Source organism: Rana temporaria, chromosome 6 (assembly GCF_905171775.1).
Source record: "Rana temporaria chromosome 6, aRanTem1.1, whole genome shotgun sequence".
In the NCBI taxonomy this organism is placed as follows: domain Eukaryota; kingdom Metazoa; phylum Chordata; class Amphibia; order Anura; family Ranidae; genus Rana; species Rana temporaria.
Window position 1 is genome coordinate 59628134 of NC_053494.1, and position 18878 is coordinate 59647011.

Genomic DNA, 18878 nt, shown 5'->3' on the forward strand with positions numbered 1-18878 from the left:
TTCCTATATGCAAGTGTAGCCACACAGGATTCTACAAGAGAAAGAAGCCAACCTGAAGCAGGAAACCTGGAGCAGATGTCATGACACCATCTTTAACTGGAAAATGGCAAGAAATAAAATATCACTTGAATTATTTTTTTTTTTTATTGATTTGAAGATGCATATAATTTAGGTGTGGTTACAGATTAGTTCTGCATGACTATTAGAGACATGAGTACTCCAAAAAAAAAAATCTAAATTTAGTAGGAATTTCCCTTCTTGAAACTATATTAAGTTTTGTGATTAGGTTAAACGCCAATAAAGCTTAGAATTATTTATTTAACATTGTGTTTAACCACTTGCCTACTGGGCACTTAAACCCCCCTCCTGCCCAGACCAATATTCAGCTTTCAGGGCTCTCACACTTTGAATGACAATTACTCAGTCATGTAATACTGTACCCAAATGATTTTTCTGTCCTTTTTTTCCATACAAATAGAGCTTTTTTTGCTGGTATTTGACCACCTCTTGTTTTTTTTTATATTATAAAATGAAAAAAAAAAAGACCGAAAATTCTGAAAAAATAATAAATTCTTCAAATTATTAAATTTTTTCTTCATAAATTTTGGCCACAATTTATACTGCTACATATCTTGGGTAAAAATAACCCAAATTAGTGGATATTATTTGGTCTGTGTGAAAGTTAGAAAGTCTACAAGCTATGGTGCAAATCATAACAAATTGATCACATCTGATGCATTGGCGGCCTATCTCACCGATGGCACTGACACGTGGCACCGATGACACGTGGCGTGGCACCGATGACATGTGGCACCGATAGGTACTGTGTTTTATGTATCGTTTGTTCACTCACGCTGCACCACAGATTGCTCTCCCTCCTCACACGCGGTCTCTGTGTGAGGAGGGAGAGAGATGATCTCATATGTTTACATTTGAGATCATCTCTCATTGGACACGCCGATCGAGTGCTAAATGGCCGCTGTGATTGGCCAATTAGCACCATCTGTGATTGGCTATGTCCAAGGGTCACGGCCAACACAGATTTTCCCCGACGCACGGGGAACAAGTAAACAGGAAGACATCCAGGGACGCCCTCCCGGCAATTGAGCGCCGCACTGTAGATGTCTTTCGTCTATAGAAGGGGTCTCCAAACTTTTTAAACAAAGGGCCAGTTCACGGTCCTTTAGACTTTAGGGGGGCCAGACTAGGGCCATTGGGAGTAAAAAAAATGTCCAGTGGGAGTAAATACCATATCTTTGGTGACAGTGGAAGGACGAGTGCCCCATTGTTGGTGTTAATAGAAAGAATTGATGGTGTCAGTTGGAGGAATAGTGCCCCATTGGTGTCAAGAATTATGCCCTAAGGGCCGCATTAAGGCAAGCAAAGGGCCACATCTGGCCTCAGGGCCGCAGTTTGGAGACCCCTGGTCTATAGCGTGGGCTCGAAGTGGTTAATAGAAGGATTATTCAGCTATGACAATACTATACACACACACACCACAGTTGCTGATTACTGGACACCGCTTTCTACAGCTAGACCATATGTTTCTAGCAAATACCTAAAACATGGCCGTTTAGGATTTGTGAGGCCAAAATATTAACATGACCACCACTGCATCCATAAAAGATGACAGAGTGTTGCTTAGTTAACGTGAGTACCTTGTCAAAAGCTCTTCCAATCGCATTTTCTAAACTCAGATCTTCCACCTCTAGAGCAGGATTGTAGCGTTTCAGTTCCATTAAGCATGCATTCATTATATCTAGTATAGAGGCTTGAATAGCAAGCATTGCAGGTGTCATAGAGACATGTAGCTCTACCACTTCAGGCTTGTGTTTCTCCAGGAATGAGTTCACTGAAACATGGAACCTACAGAAAAAAACACAATTCAACATCATAAAAGTGCCCTTAAAAAGGGAATTCTATTATTTTGTATCCATCCAACAGTCCCTGGATTTCTGCATGACCAGCTTCCTACGTCACGATGAATCTTCTGCTAAACTGTTCCTATGGAGAGCGATGAAGAAAACGCACAGCTCAACTTATCTTGAAAACACCAAAAACAATGAGCATATCCACATATCACAGCAGGGGTCCGTTGCATCCCTGTTCACCTTTTCAGGTCCGATTTCAGTCCACATTTTGGGCTAAAGTCAGACCTGAAACAGACCAGAAGACGCACAGGACTCCGATGCAATTCGCTCCGCGGCTGCCCCTGAAGTCTGTATGTAAACCAGCTACATTGAGAGCCGGTCACAAACTCCTGACATGTAAATTGTGGTAAGGAGGCACTTCTTATACTGGTGGAGGATATCATCACATTTGCCGAAGATTTTTGCTATCTCACTGGGTGTTCTCTTAATTCTTGATTCTTCAGTCAAGGACTTTATTTGCGCTCAGGGATGGACTGGCCATAGGGACTACAGGGAGTTTCCCGGTGGGCCGATGGCTCAGTGGGCCGTTTTTTAAAAGAGAGATGCTGCTTGGAGGACTTTTTTTAACGCCCTGGCAGCGCCCCAGTGTGAAAGCACTCAGGCTTTCACACTGGGACTGCAGTGGAAGTGTTTTTCAGTCGCTTTACAGGCGCTATTTTTAGCCCAAAAGCGCCTAAAAAACGCCTCAGTGTAAAAAGGGGTCCTACACTCACCCCCTCTCTTTTACACTCACACACACCCCCCTCTCTCACCCCCTTTTCCTCAACCCTCCCTCTCTCTCACCCTCTCATGATATACAATGATGGATGTGGGGGCCTTTTGGTGGGCGTGATTTTTATTGAATTAAAGTGGGCCGGTCTGGATGAAGTCCAGGGCCAAATTTTTGTCCCAGTCCAGCCCTGTTTACGCTGCACTTTTATTATTATTTAACATCTAGTAGAAAGTAGTGAGGCCAGTGCCAAAGACTTAATAGCTTGGTCTGTTATTTTCAGTACAAAGCACCCAAAAAAAAGTCTTAATGTGATTGCCGGTAAATATACACACACACACACACACACACACATATATATATATATATATATATATTAATTACACACACATATATACATACATATACACACACACACTCACACCATGTCAATTGTTTGGTTAAAGTGGAATGTAAACCCGATTCATTAAATTTGAGCTGGGCACATAGATCTGTAGTGTTTTATCTCTCTCCAAACCCTCAAGTCCTGTGGATTTCTCCTGCTCCGTTCTTCTGTTGTCAGAAGTTATGCTGATAACAGAAGAACGGAGCAGGAGAAATCCACAGGACTTGAGGGTTTGGACTCTGAGTTCTCTGACACAGGAGATAAAACTAGCCTGAAATTTGTGTCAGGGTGGGTGCTATAAATAGATTAGCAGATAGCTTGTCTATTCACAGCACAGCTCTGCAAGTCTCTGCCTATGAGGAGAGGGGGTGTGTGCCTTTCCTCCAATCAGCCATCTCACAGTGTATGGCAAGCTCCCCCTGCTGAATCAGGAAGCGAAAATTGTAACATGATGTGCACTTTCTAACCAGTATATAAAACGTATGTAGGGAGGTTTGTTTCATCCTTGTGTATCATCTGAGGCTGTTCACTTCACTGGGTATATGTGAGGGTTTACATCCAGGTTAGGCACTGGTGATGTAACCCTGGCCTTACACATGCATCCAGGAAGCAAGGCGAGAGTTCAAGTAAGTGGAAAAACAGTAAATTGTAAGAAAAAGCGAAAAAAGGTTATTTTACATCGGCATGTAGAACTGTATGCTGCCATCATTTTTAGTGAAAGGGGAAAATGTCTACTTGAAGTTATACTTCATATCCATACAGTATAGACGACATGGAGGCTTGTGCTGTGTATGCAATGTAATGACTGTATGCCATGTTGTTTCATTGCAAAGTTTAGGTAGAAAAAGAGGGGGCCAGCTCTAGCCTTGGAGGTATTCAGTGTTCCACAGTGCCACGCTTTGGCAATACTGTAGTTTGTTTTGAGGCTGTTTTAACAGAAATTTGTATAGGTTATTCTTTACTGTGTTAATTAGGAAATCTTTTTAGGCCATCTAATCTATCTTTTGTACATGTGTTCAGAGAATGATTACTTTAAAAACTTTCCTTACAGAACACACAAATCCATTTATTACATTTTGCTGCTCTTTTTCACTACTTCAAAAGAAGAACACCAAGCTTCTTGGTAATGGCAGTCATATCTATACTCATCTGCAAATGGTCACTGATGCTCCAAGGAAGAAAAAAATAAATTGGATCATTGGAAATGGAGGAAACGACAGCCAAAATGCCCAAAATAAGACAAAAAAAAAAAAAGAAATTGGCAAGGAGCCATTTCTGTGCAACATGTAGAGTACACACTGGAACACTATGCAAGAGAATTGCATGATCAAAATACCTTTCTCATTAGCCTTGACATTAGTCTTACAGTTAAATAAGATTCATTGCACCAGTTAGAATACAATGCGACTAATCCAGGTTTCAATTTATTTCTTAATCCATTTTCATTTCTGACAGCACAAACATTTTGCTTAGTTGACCTGCATCAAAAACATTCCACATTTATTACCATTAAGAACTCCAAAGCCATTTGTTCACTGCTTAGAGAATTATGCCGTGTGCAATATGCAAAGTAGAAAATGTATGCATTTTAAATATATAATCATGAATTATAAAGGGATCAGCGCAGAGTCTACACCTGTCAGTACTACAGGGCGGGAGCACAGCATAGGTCGCAGGGCTTGGAGCGTTACTCTTTCACTGGCAACTGTGGTCAGTGTTCACTGAAAGCAGACTACTCAAGTAGTATCAGTGCTAATCATTGATCTGCACTTTTTTTTGTTCATCTTGGAATCCTGTACACTAGCAACCAAACATGACCACCCCCATCTTTAAAACTGGACCAGGTGACAATGATGGCATGCCAACTTTAAGAATACATTTGTAGGCATTAAAGTGTAATTCCAGGTTTAGTGTTACCTTAAAGGGGTTGTAAAGTCAGAAGGTATTTTAATCTTAATGCATTCCATGCATTAAGATAAAAGGCTTCTGTGTGCAGCAGCCCCCCTAATACTTACCTGAGCTCCATCTCTGTCCAGGAGTCCCTCAGCTGTCTGGGACTCCCCCTACTGATTGGCTGAGACACAGCAGTCATCATTAGCTCCTGTTGCTGTCAAAGTCAGTAAGCCCATCAAGAGAGAGGGGCAGGGCCAAACCACAGCTCTGTGTCTGAATGGACAGGGAGCTGCAGCTCTGCTCGGGTGCCCCCATGCAAGCTGCTTGCTGTGGGAGCACTCAACAGGAGGGAGGGGCCAGAAGCACAGACAAAGAGGGACCCAAGAAGAGGAGGATTGGGGCTGCTCTGTGCAAATCCACTGCAACAGAGCAGGCAAGTATACACATGTTATTTTTTTAAACCTAGACTTTTTAGTCACAAAAACAAACTTTTTCCATTACTAAGAAATATGGCTGCTGTCAGCGCTGTATAAACTGTATGTAGCATGAACTACATACAGTATATAGCGCTGTGTTCTGGCAGCAGTATGGGGACTTCCCATCCAGTTCCCAGAGCAAATCAAGATGGGCTGAGCGCTGTAGATGCCTGTATTTTTATTGATGAATACAAGGCTTCCTAAAGTTGGCTGAGGTGTAGATTGTGACGTCATCCCCCCAGCTTACACAGCGCTGACAGCAGCTGCATTTCTTAGTAATGGAAACGGTTTGTTGTTTCGGCCAAGCTATTTAAAGTAACCTGGAGTAAGTATTTAAGATGCCTTTTCCTGACCGGTACATGTCATTGATAACATCTCAATTTAAAAATGCCATTTGCCTGTATGTCATGCTGACTCCATAGATTCAATAGTTTCACTGACCTGTAACAAACATGCAGATAATGCAAGATTCCAATAATATACATTTACAGTAACCTGAATTCTGATTAATTGCCATGGCTGTACTTTGCACATTGCTTTTTGCATTACGACAAAAGCCTCAAAAATTACTGGCATTTCTTTGGCACTGGTACTTCTTTCAAACATCTTGCTGTGCAGAATTCAATAGCAATTATAAGGCTTCAGAACATGAATACACACCCTAAACAATTCTACTGAACAATGCTTTTACTGCATGTTTACAGCACGCTAGCAAGGTGAAGTTTTTAACTCTTTAGATCATTTACCAGCATAATAACCGAGTGAAAAGCATTCACACATACTGCATATCCTCCACCTAGATAAACAATGTTTAGCCGTCGACAGGTCTGTGTATTTGAACGCTAATGAATAAATCATAACCAGAAATCCTAAAGTCAAAAAAATCTTTAGTCTTTAAAAAAAAACATTCCCATGCTATAATCCAATAGTGTCACTGCCTACCTCCCAGGCCAGAAAACTAAGGAGAAAAACATCTCTTTTACAAACTATATTCTACCTAAAAAGTTACCATGCCTCCCTTCATAGCCTCAACACTTAATGCAGATGCAAAATATACAAAGAATAAAAATCTGTTTATTACCTGGTAATTTAATTTTCAACAGTAACAAACAAATGGCCCCTTCTCCCACCTATAACTGCCTTTCTCAGCAAGGAGAACATGGAAGGGCAAACGCATAATAGACAAAAACAGAACATTCCATAGCTCAACTCGCCAACCAACCAAATGAACCTGTTCAACAGTCTGCGTTGAAAACAGGGGTTTATTTAGCACGCATTTGCAAATGCATGTGTAAGCTGCAAGGCCTCTTCACGGTACCCTGTGTATGCTTGCAGCCCTGATCGCTACTGAATTTATGAGCGTCTCCACAGTGGGAGCACATGCATTCAATGGATAGATGAGGGGCAGGTGGGCCTGGAGGCAGCCCAATCCCCCTCCATTGAATACATGTGCTCCGACTGTGGGGATGCTCATAAATTCAATAGCGTTTAGGACTTCAAGCATACACAGGGTACCGTGAAGAGGCCTTGCAGCTTACACGTGCTAACTTAACTCCTGGTTTTAACGCAGACTGTTGGACAGGTTAAAAGAGACCCTAAAGGTTCCCATTTTTTTTTTTTAAATAATAAACATGTCATACTTACCTCCACTGTGCAGCTAATTTTGCACAGAGTGGCCCCAATCCATGCCTTCTGGGGTGCCTCGGCGGCTGTCGCGGCTCCTCCCCGCATCAGCAAACCCCCTTCATGGGAAGCTCTCTCCCAAGGGGGTTAGCTTGTGGGCACGCTCCCTATAGCCGCTGACTGTATCACTCTGCCCCGCCCCCCGCGTCATTGATTTGATTGACAGCAGCGGGAGCCAATGGCTGCACTGCTATCAATCAACGAATGACCCGAAAACCCAGCCATGTCTGGCGCCTACTCCGCATGTGCAGCAGGGAACCAGGAAGTGAAGCCGCAAGGCTTCCCTTACCGAAGATGGCGGCGGCAGCACTCGAGAGCCGATGGACAGATCGGCTTCGGCTGCTGACATCACAGGAGCCCAGGACAGGTAAGTGTCCATATATTAAAAGTCAGCAGCTGCAGTATTTGTAGCTGCCGACTTAATTATTATTATTTTTTTCCGACAGAACTCCACTTTAAGTGTGAGCTGAATAAACCACCATATTCCATAGGAGTCCAGGTGACTTTATGACTGCCCAAATCACTTCCACAGGAAAGAGAAGGCACTATAAATTTGTAAGCAAGCCAACAGCTGTTACTGTAGCCATGAACTTGTTCACAACCATTTACTGCCCCACGATGAGTTCCCTTTCACACCAGCAGACCAATCGGATCTACCTGGCCGTTTTTTAGGCAAACCTGATAGGACCACCCTTTGTTCTCTATGGAGCAGTGGATCTCAGCGGACATGTGTCCACTGACACCCGCCACCATCCAATCTAATCCCTTTAAAACAGACAGGGGGGAATCATTCCCCATCCGCCCCACGGATCGGATGACAGTCAGATGGAAACGTTCACTTGGCTCCATCTGAAAGGGGCCTGATAGTTACATCAAAAGGGTAAAAAGGGGCAACAGTTTCCATACGGGATCCAAAAAAGGACCATCATTTTACAATGAGGGTAGCAGTGATCACTACAAATCTCTACCACACTCCTCTCCACAAATACCTTTAAACACAAGAGAAACTGATCTGGGAAGTAGAATTAAAAAGGTATGCTTCTCAGATCAGTTTCTCATGCGTTTAATAATGCAAATCGCAGGAAGCTAATGTGAATGAGATCTTAGGGTCGTTTCCTGTCTGATAGAAGGTTCCATTTCTCATCTCCAACAATGGCAGTGCAAGATGACAAAATGTAGGAGCTTGAAAACAAAGGGTTTGTGTATTTACAGAACTTTACATCTTAGCAGTTTAAGGCAGACAATATAAAAAAGAAAAAGTCTTTTTATACACACCTTGGCCATAGGTAGAGCTTTTTCAAGAAGAGATTTCTCATAACTCGCTCCACCTGGCAGAATCCGGCGTGGAAAGCTAATGGATTGTCTGTGAAGCCTTTGATGAAGCCTTGCTTGTTCTTCTGCCGATATAAACGCAGTATGAAAGCTTCCTGGCAGGACTGAATGATCTTATGTGCTTTATACACAAGAATACCTGAATGGGACAAATATTGACAATCTGTAATATCAACTTACTTTGTGTGATCACAATACTTATTTTATGTTCTGTAAAGCAGTTTAATATTTTTTATTAAAGTTTTCAGTGTGTGAATATGACCAGAAACACAACGGTGAAAAATGCAACTTACATTTAACAGTAAAAACAAACACAACCAACATACTTACTGTAGGTTAGACATGTGCAATTCGTTTAGTTTCTAGTTCGTTTAACGAAAATTCTGAAATTCGTTAATTCCGAATTTTCGTATTAACACATTTTTTTTATTTCCGAATTTTCAGACTTCCGAAAATTTTGAATTTCTGAAAATTCGAATTTCCGAATTTTCTGACTTCCAAAATTTTGAATATCCGAATATTTTAATTTCCGAATTTTTAAATTTCCGAATTTTTGTATTTCTGAATTTCGGAAATACTAAATGTTTTCAAATTTTTTTAATTTTTACTATATGAGTTTATTTCCTTATATGTGATTACGATTGGGACCAAAACAAGTAAACCGGTGGAGAGTGCAACATTCAGGACTGATGCTGATGTGTATTCCATGCTGTTTTTATTCCATGGTTCGGTGAGTGCATCCCCAAAAGGGGATAATATCCCCCCATGTGGTGAAACACCCCCCCGGTGATAAGGAGCACTTATTAAGGAAGACACTGATTAGTGACATCGTTTGTCCACCTGCACCATTATTGTTACCTATATTGAATATATATAGTTTTTTTCAAACGTGGGTTTGAAAATAGCGCTGCTGCAGTATTATACTGGACTTTGGGACTTTTAACAGTTTCTTTCATTTTCTTACCGTCTATTGAGGACAAAGAGCATTAATCAGCCACGAAGCCCATTGTACCTCTGGAGGAGCTGCAGAGATCCACAGGTCAGGTGAAAGGATCTATCTACAGGACAACTATTAGTTGTGCACTCTACAAATCTGGCCTTTACCGAAGAGTGGCAAGAAGAAAGTAATTGTTGAAAGAAAGCCATAAGAAGTTGTATTTGCAGTTTGCGAGAAGCCATGTGGGGGACAAAGTAAACATGTGGAAGAAGGTGCTCTGGTCAGATGAGACCAATATTGAATGCCATGTGTGGTGGAAAACTAACACTGCACATCACCCTACACACCATCCCCACTGTGAAACATGGTGGTGGCAGCATCATGTTGTGGGGAGGCTTTTCTTCAGCAGGGAAGCTGGTCAGAGTTGATGGGAACATGGATGGAGCCAAATAAAGGGCAATCTTAGAAGAAAATCTGTTAGAGACTGCAAAACACTTGAGACTGGGGCAGAGGTTCACCTTACAGCAGGACAACGACCCTAAACATACAGCCAGAGCTACAATGGAATGCTTTGATCTAAACCAATGGAAACACTTCAGAAACAAAGGTCACATGACTCAATTATACAAACTGCTCAGCTAGAAAAAGGGAGTTATCATCCATAGAAACTACCCAAATACTTTAATTTGTTAGTTGTCATAAATCATCCTCAGCCCAAACACAGCTCAAACCTGAATACCACATAATGCAAACCACACAAAATACAATACACTGTAATGATATTGCTGACATCTAGTGGTGACAACACAAATAGTTTCAAGAATGCATTTTTGTCTTTCCAGTAGATTTTTAAATACAGTTAGGACTAGTGGTATCCTCAAAATGTTATTCTGTTTAGGATTAGAAATTCCAGTGGAAAAAACAAACCAGCCCTTGAAGACGCCTTGTCACCAGATTCTACCCTACAAACCAAATCAATTTAGACAAGCTGTAGTAGAGTGGTTCTCAACCTGGGGGTCAAATTACATTTGCCAAGAATCACCGAATCCTGAGCCGTTCCTGAAGCCCGCGCTGCTCTCCCAGTCTTTCTGCGACCACCCAGCATGTCTGTCCCTGGTAGCCTGCGGCCGCCCACTCAGCCTCTTCGCAGCCGCCCATTCAGTTCACGGCATGGCTGGGGGACAGTGACTAGAGGTCAGCTGACTGGTGAGGAATGTGAAGTGGGAGGGGCTGGAGGAGACCCCATCTCCTGATTTTGGCATAGGTGTCACTGCTACGAGACACCACAAAGTCAGAGACACATTGAGTAACACTTCCTGTGAAAATAGTTGCCATTAAAAGTCCCCATTACAGTTCTCAGATCAGCTGATGACCTTGATCAAGAGCACCCAAGTTGGCTGATCAGAACTCTCCCCCCCCCCCCAGCACTGCCACTCATCCCAGTTTTAATACTGTACGAGTGGAAGGGACTCAAGGAGCGCTAAATGTCTGTGGGTTAGGGGCGCAAATGACTTGTCTTGCCTTGGGTGCTGACAACCCACGCTACAAAAATGTTACTGTTAGGGATCCCCACAACTTGGGAAATTTTATCAAGGGGTCATGGCTAGAAAGGTTGAGAACCACTGCTGTAGTAGATGTTTTTTACACTAGCATTGTCTGCGGCAACATCGTGAACTCTATGCAGCTGCATTTACTTCTGATCTTTTATTTTTCTTCTTGATGCAGAAACTCTCTGATAAAGTAGGGGATGGAGGAACAGCTGTTAAATGACATTTCACAAAGTTTGGAATTCAGAACTGTCAGAACCGAGATACTGATCTCTCTGTAAATGAAAAGCCAGTGTAATTACATCTACTACAGATTGTCTACATGTAGTTAGTTTCCAGGGTATGATGCTGTGTTTAAGAAAAATGTATATGCAGTTCATGCTTTTCCATGCTTCTGGCTAGGGTGAAGGACTTAAAATGGTTGTAAAGGTTCCTTTATTTTCTAAATGGGTTCCTTTAAGCTAGTGCATTGTTGGTTCACTTACCCTTTCCTTTGATTTCCCTTCTAAAAAAAAAAAATAATTCCTTTGTCTGATTTTCTCACTTCCTGTTCCTCCTCAGTAAGCTTGCCCCCATCATCTGAGCCGTTCTGGCTGGGAGTTAGTCAGGGAAATCGAAGGAAAAGGTAAGTGAACCAACAATGCACTAGCTTAAAGGAACCTACAGTATTTAGAAAATAAAAAACGAACCTTTACAACCCCTTTAATGATTCCCTTTACCTCTTCTTAACATAACTATCAGAGTTATACGTTCCTGTAAGGTCCTAAGCCCTACTCCATGGATGCAATCATTTCTCTACACTGCACTGACGATGGTCAAAAAAGCCTAAAACAGCTGTATGTCACTTCGAATAAATGGCTTTATATTATTTGGCTATACAGTTGCTTAACTACTAGTTCTGGGTGTGCAGTTGGCCACTGAGGCATAAACGAATGCAGGGTTCGACAAAATCCGGGCGCCAGGTCACAATTGCGACAAGAAATTGAGATCCTGTGTCTCCGTGCGCCCCCACCTCCCCCACCGCGTGATCGCACGGGCCCGCAGCGGGCGGTAATTGAGGCCGTGGCTTTGCGGCCTTGTGAAGTCCCAAGCTTCCTTCTGTGACTTGGCACCATCTGGTGGTGGCCGTTGGCATTAAAAGTAAAACCAGTTTTAATGTGTAATTTTTCCACTGCCATCTCCTTCCCTCTAATTAGAACCCCCAAACAATATATATATTTTTTATTCTAACACCCTAGAGAATAAAATGGCAATCGTTGCAATTTTTTCTGTCACGCCATATTTGCGCAGCGGTCTTACAAGCGCACTTTTTTGGGGGAAAAAAATTCACTTAAGTTATCCCAATTCTTTTTATATTGTGAAAGATAATGTAACGCAGAGTAAATTGATGCCCAACATGTCACGCTTCAAAATTGCGTCCGCTCGTGGAATGCCGACAAACTTTTACCCTTTAAAATCTCTATAGACGACGTTTAAAAAATTCTACAGGTTGCATGTTTTGAGTTACAGGGGAGGTCTAGAGCTAGAATTATTGCTCTCGCTCCAACGATTTCAGCGATACCTCACATGTGTGGTTTAAATACCGTTTACATATGCGGGCGCTGCTCACGTATGCGTTCGCTTCTGCGTGCAAGCTCGTCGGAACGGGGGCGTGTTTTCTGGCTCCTAACTTTTTTAGCTGGCTCCTAGATTCCAAGCAAATTTGTCAAACCCTGAACGAATGATTTGCATGGCCACTGTCCCGAGATAAGGAATAATCGTATTTTTGGGATATGTGATGCAATAAGACATGTTAAACCATCTGTCATACAAAAAGCTCTACTGGGCTGAAGAGGCCTACAGCAATCCAACCTGTCTTCCAATCCTGCTGAAGATATCAGATATGAATCATTGTCTATAGAATCCATGAAGGCAACCTGTACTGAAAACTAGTAATGCAAACTCTTATCTGCCCTTTAGCTACTGCAGAAGTATTATGTATATTGGTTTCATAGCCTCATCACACCTATGCTCAACTTTGAGAGCCTAGAAAGGTAAAACAGCCAAGGCTGTGGTTTAGAAGGGAAGTGTTTCAACCCATTCTTGGATACATCAGCCCTACAGACATCACACTAGAGCAGTGGTCTCCAAACTGCTGTGCGGGAGGCAGATGTGGCCCTTTGCTTACTTTTAGCTGGCAATTGGGGCACTATTCCTCCCACTGACACCACTGATGAGGCACTGTTCCTCCCACTGACGAGGCATTGTTCCTCCCACTGACACCACTGATGAGGCGCTGTTCCTTCCACTGACACCACTGACGAGGCGCTGTTCCTTCCACCGACACCACTGACGAGGCGCTGTTCCTTCCACCGACACCACTGACGAGGCGCTGTTCCTTCCACCGACACCACTGACGAGGCGCTGTTCCTTCCACCGACACCACTGACGAGGCGCTGTTCCTTCCACCGACACCACTGACGAGGCGCTGTTCCTCCCACCGACACCACTGACGAGGCGCTGTTCCTCCCACCGACACCACCGACGAGGCGCTGTTCCTCCCACCGACACCACTGACGAGGCGCTGTTCCTCCCACCGACACCACTGACGAGGCGCTGTTCCTCCCACCGACACCACTAACGAGGCGCTGTTCCTCCCACCGACACCACTGACGAGGCGCTGTTCCTCCCACCGACACCACTGACGAGGCGCTGTTCCTCCCACCGACACCACTGACGAGGCGCTGTTCCTCCCACCGACACCACTGACGAGGCACTGTTCCTCCCACCGAAACCACTGACGAGGCACTGTTCCTCCCACCGACACCACTGACGAGGCACTGTTCCTCCCACCGACACCACTGACGAGGCACTGTTCCTCCCACCGACACCACTGACGAGGCACTGTTCCTCCCACCGACACCACTGACGAGGCACTGTTCCTCCCACCGACACCACTGACGAGGCACTGTTCCTCCCACCGACACCACTGACGAGGCACTGTTCCTCCCACCGACACCACTGACGAGGCACTGTTCCTCCCACCGACACCACTGACGAGGCACTGTTCCTCCCACCGACGAGGCACTGTTCCTCCCACCGACACCACTGACGAGGCACTGTTCCTCCCACCGACACCACTGACGAGGCACTGTTCCTCCCACTGACACCACTGACGAGGCACTGTTCCTCCCACTGACACCACTGACGAGGCACTGTTCCTCCCACTGACGAGGCACTGTTCCTCCCACTGACACCACTGACGAGGCACTGTTCCTCCCACTGACACCACTGACGAGGCACTGTTCCTCCCACTGACGAGGCACTGTTCCTCCCACTGACACGGCACTGTTCCTCCCACTGACACCACTGACGAGGCACTGTTCCTCCCACTGACACCACTGACGAGGCACTGTTCCTCCCACTGACACCACTGACGAGGCACTGTTCCTCCCACTGACACCACTGACGAGGCACTGTTCCTCCCACTGACACCACTGACGAGGCACTGTTCCTCCCACTGACACCACTGACGAGGCACTGTTCCTCCCACTGACACCACTGACGAGGCACTGTTCCTCCCACTGACACCACTGACGAGGCACTGTTCCTCCCACTGACGAGGCACTGTTCCTCCCACTGACGAGGCACTGTTCCTCCCACTGACACGGCACTGTTCCTCCCACTGACACGGCACTGTTCCTCCCACTGACACGGCACTGTTCCTCCCACTGACACCACTGACGAGGCACTGTTCCTCCCACTGACACCACTGACGAGGCACTGTTCCTCCCACTGACACCACTGACGAGGCACTGTTCCTCCCACTGACGAGGCACTGTTCCTCCCACTGACACCACTGACGAGGCACTGTTCCTCCCACTGACACCACTGACGAGGCACTGTTCCTCCCACTGACACCACTGACGAGGCACTGTTCCTCCCACTGACACCACTGATGAGGCACTGTTCCTCCCACTGACGAGGCACTGTTCCTCCCACTGACACCACTGACGAGGCACTGTTCCTCCCACTGACGAGGCACTGATGAGGCACTGTTCCTCCCACTGACACCACTGATGAGGCACTGTTCCTCCCACTGACACCACTGATGAGGCACTGTTCCTCCCACTGACACCACTGATGAGGCACTGTTCCTCCCACTGACACCACTAATGAGGCACTGTTCCTCCAACCGACACCACTAATGAGGCACTGTTCCTCCCACCGACACCACTGATGAGGCACTGTTCCTCCCACCGACACCACTGATGAGGCACTGTTCCTTCCACCGACACCACTGATGAGGCGCTGTTCCTTCCACTGACACCACTGATGAGGCACTGTTCCTCCACTGACACCACTGATGAGGCACTGTTCCTCCCACCGACACGGCACTGTTCCTTCCACCGACACGGCACTGTTCCTTCCACCGACACCACTGACGAGGCACTGTTCCTCCCACTGACGAGGCACTGTTCCTCCCACTGACACCACTGACGAGGCACTGTTCCTCCCACTGACACGGCACTGTTCCTCCCACTGACACCACTGACGAGGCACTGTTCCTCCCACTGACACCACTGACGAGGCACTGTTCCTCCCACTGACACCACTGACGAGGCACTGTTCCTCCCACTGACACCACTGACGAGGCACTGTTCCTCCCACTGACACCACTGACGAGGCACTGTTCCTCCCACTGACACCACTGACGAGGCACTGTTCCTCCCACTGACACCACTGACGAGGCACTGTTCCTCCCACTGACGAGGCACTGTTCCTCCCACTGACACGGCACTGTTCCTCCCACTGACACCACTGACGAGGCACTGTTCCTCCCACTGACACCACTGATGAGGCACTGTTCCTCCCACTGACACCACTGACGAGGCACTGTTCCTCCCACTGACACCACTGACGAGGCACTGTTCCTCCCACTGACACCACTGACGAGGCACTGTTCCTCCCACTGACACCACTGACGAGGCACTGTTCCTCCCACTGACACCACTGACGAGGCACTGTTCCTCCCACTGACACCACTGACGAGGCACTGTTCCTCCCACTGACACCACTGACGAGGCACTGTTCCTCCCACTGACACCACTGATGAGGCACTGTTCCTCCCACTGACGAGGCACTGTTCCTCCCACTGACGAGGCACTGATGAGGCACTGTTCCTCCCACTGACACCACTGATGAGGCACTGTTCCTCCCACTGACACCACTGATGAGGCACTGTTCCTCCCACTGACACCACTGATGAGGCACTGTTCCTCCCACTGACACCACTGATGAGGCACTGTTCCTCCAACCGACACCACTAATGAGGCACTGTTCCTCCAACCGACACCACTAATGAGGCACTGTTCCTCCCACCGACACCACTGATGAGGCACTGTTCCTTCCACTGACACCACTGATGAGGCACTATTCCTCCACTGACACCACTGATGAGGCACTATTCCTCCACTGACACCACTGATGAGGCGCTGTTCCTTCCACTGACACCACTGATGAGGCACTGTTCCTCCACTGACACCACTGATGAGGCACTATTCCTCCCACTGACGAGGCACTGTTCCTTCCACTGACGAGTGACACCACTGATAAGGCACTGTTCCTCCCACTGACGCCATTGATGAGGGAATGTTCCTTCCACTGACACCAACAATGGGGCACTATTCCTCCCCCCCAATACCAAAGATGGGGCATGGTTTACTCCCACTGACACCAGGACATTTTCTTCTTCCACTGACCACAGTCTGGCCCCCCTAAAGTTTGAAGGACAGTAAAATGGCCCTTTATTTAAAGTTTGGAGACCCCTGCACTAGAGGATCATCACCAAGGCTCAGGTTTATAAACCAAAGTTAACATGAACCTTATTCTTTATTATAGAAAATACAGTAATTACTCACCAGTTATTAGGTTGGCAGGAATCCTGTCAGTAAGAAAATCCACAACAAGGATACGACTAGTAACAAATAACACACCGCCCTGTGTGTACACATCATATCGCTCATTACTGCCCACTTCATTGTTGATGATTCGGGGCAATTGACTAACTTCTTCTGCCCTTAGCTGTTCAATAAAATATTCCTAGTTAAAAAAAAAAAAAACAAACAAAAAAAAAAAAAAAAGAATATATAGTATTATTAAAATGCACAACATAAAAAAAAAACACACACACACAACACCATGAAGCATTTACACTGTGTGACAGTCCTGTTAGGTGTTGCATGAAAAAAAAAAAAAAGGGGGGAGGACTGAACTAGGTGTTTCTCTAAGATAGTACAGACAAAGTGATGGTGAGGGTACATGCACCTTACACTCTGATCAATATGTAACGATGATGGGATATGCTTCTTTTTTAGGGCACTTTCACACTGAGGCGCAGGAGTGTCAGCGGTAAAGCGCTGCTAGTTTTAGCGGCGCTTTTAACCCCGGCTTGCAGCCAAATAAAGGGTTAAAAGCACCCACAAACCACCGCTGCCCATTGATTCCAAATATGCTGCTTGCAGGACTTTTTTTAATATCCCACAAGCACTCCGCTCCAGTGTAAAAAGCCTTTAAGCTTTCACACTGGAGTGACAAGAGAGGCACTTTACAGGCGCTATTTTTAGCGCTATAGCGTCTGTAAAGCGCCTCAGTGTGAAAGTAGCCTAAAGGTTTACAGCAGGGGTGTCCAACCTTTTTACCTCCTTGGAAAGAAAAGGAATTGCTTTGTCCACACATAACATACACTAACAATAAGGATAGCTGAGGGGCAGAAAAAGTCAAGCAGTTCACAAGTTAAAATTCACCGATACAGATAATGTATCCGAGTAATAAAACTTCATTTTTTGTAATACTTATTATAAAAGTAAGGAGGATAACATAAAACTAGTGCGATATTTGACAATGTTTTTCATAAACTAACGCATCAATATCTGGTTTGATAGACGTAATAGCAATTCTCAATGAATTCTCATCAGATATTTTGGTTCTAATTTTGTCCATTGTGTGCTTCATCCTTGAAAATAGTTGCTCACAAATCGCTATCCAAAATTTGCCGTCTTAACCTCCGCAACATCTCCAAGATACACCCCTTCCTAACAAATTTCACCACAAAGCTTCTAATCCACTCCCTGGTCATCTCTCGCCTTGGCTGCTGCAATTCCCTCCTCACTGGCTCACCTCTAAATAGGCTATCCCCACTTCAGTCCATCATGAACGCTGCTACCAGGCTCATCCACCTTACAAACCGCTCAACGTCTGCTATACCCCTCTGCCAATCCCTCCTTTGGCTGCCACTCAACCAACAAATTAAATTCAAGATACTAACAATAACTTACAAAGCAATCCACAACCTGGCCCCCAGCTACTTCACTAACCTAGTTTCAAAATACCAACCTAATCGTTCTCTTCGCTTCACCCCTCCTCCCCCCCCCCCCCCCCCCCCAAGACCTCCTGCTCTCGAACTCCCTTGTCACTGCTTCCCATGCTCACCTCCTGGACTTCTCCAGAGCCTCTCCCATCTTCTGGAATGCTCTACCCCAATCTGTCCGACTTTCTCCTACTTCGTCCACTTTCAAACGATCCCTGAAAACCCATCTGGCCCCCACCTATCAACCGTACATTTATTTTCTCCATCAGCACATCCCCCACTGTTATTACCTCTTGTATCTCTTGACCTTCCCTCTTAGAGCTTATAATCTAACAAGCAGGGCCCTCGGATTCCTTCTGTATTAAAGCGGGAGTTCACCCGAAATTTTTTTTTTAATATTAGATTCATGCTCATTTTGTCTAGGGGAATCTGGTAGTTTTTTTAAAAACAAAGCAGTACTTACCGTTTTAGAGAGCGATGTTCTCCGCCGCTTCCGGGTATGGTCTTCAGGACTGGGCGTTCCTATTTGATTGACAGGCTTCCAACGGTCGCATACATCGCGTCACGAGTAGCCGAAAGTCGGTGCGGCTCTATACGGCGCCTGCGCACCGACGTTCGGCTACTTTCGGAAAATCGT

The 18878-nt window shown here is 45.5% G+C and overlaps 1 protein-coding gene across 1 annotated transcript in view; it reads right to left on the reverse strand.

Moving 5' to 3' along the window:
• The window catches only part of ERCC4 (ERCC excision repair 4, endonuclease catalytic subunit), a 65769-nt gene that overhangs the window by 40728 nt on the left and 6163 nt on the right, over positions 1-18878 (reverse strand). Inside the window, exons 3-5 of the mRNA XM_040356887.1 lie at positions 16794-16974; positions 8353-8548; positions 1659-1866 (exon numbers count right to left, since the gene is read on the reverse strand). Coding sequence (XP_040212821.1) covers positions 1659-1866; positions 8353-8548; positions 16794-16974 — 585 coding nt within the window. The remainder of the gene's footprint in view (positions 1-1658; positions 1867-8352; positions 8549-16793; positions 16975-18878) is intronic.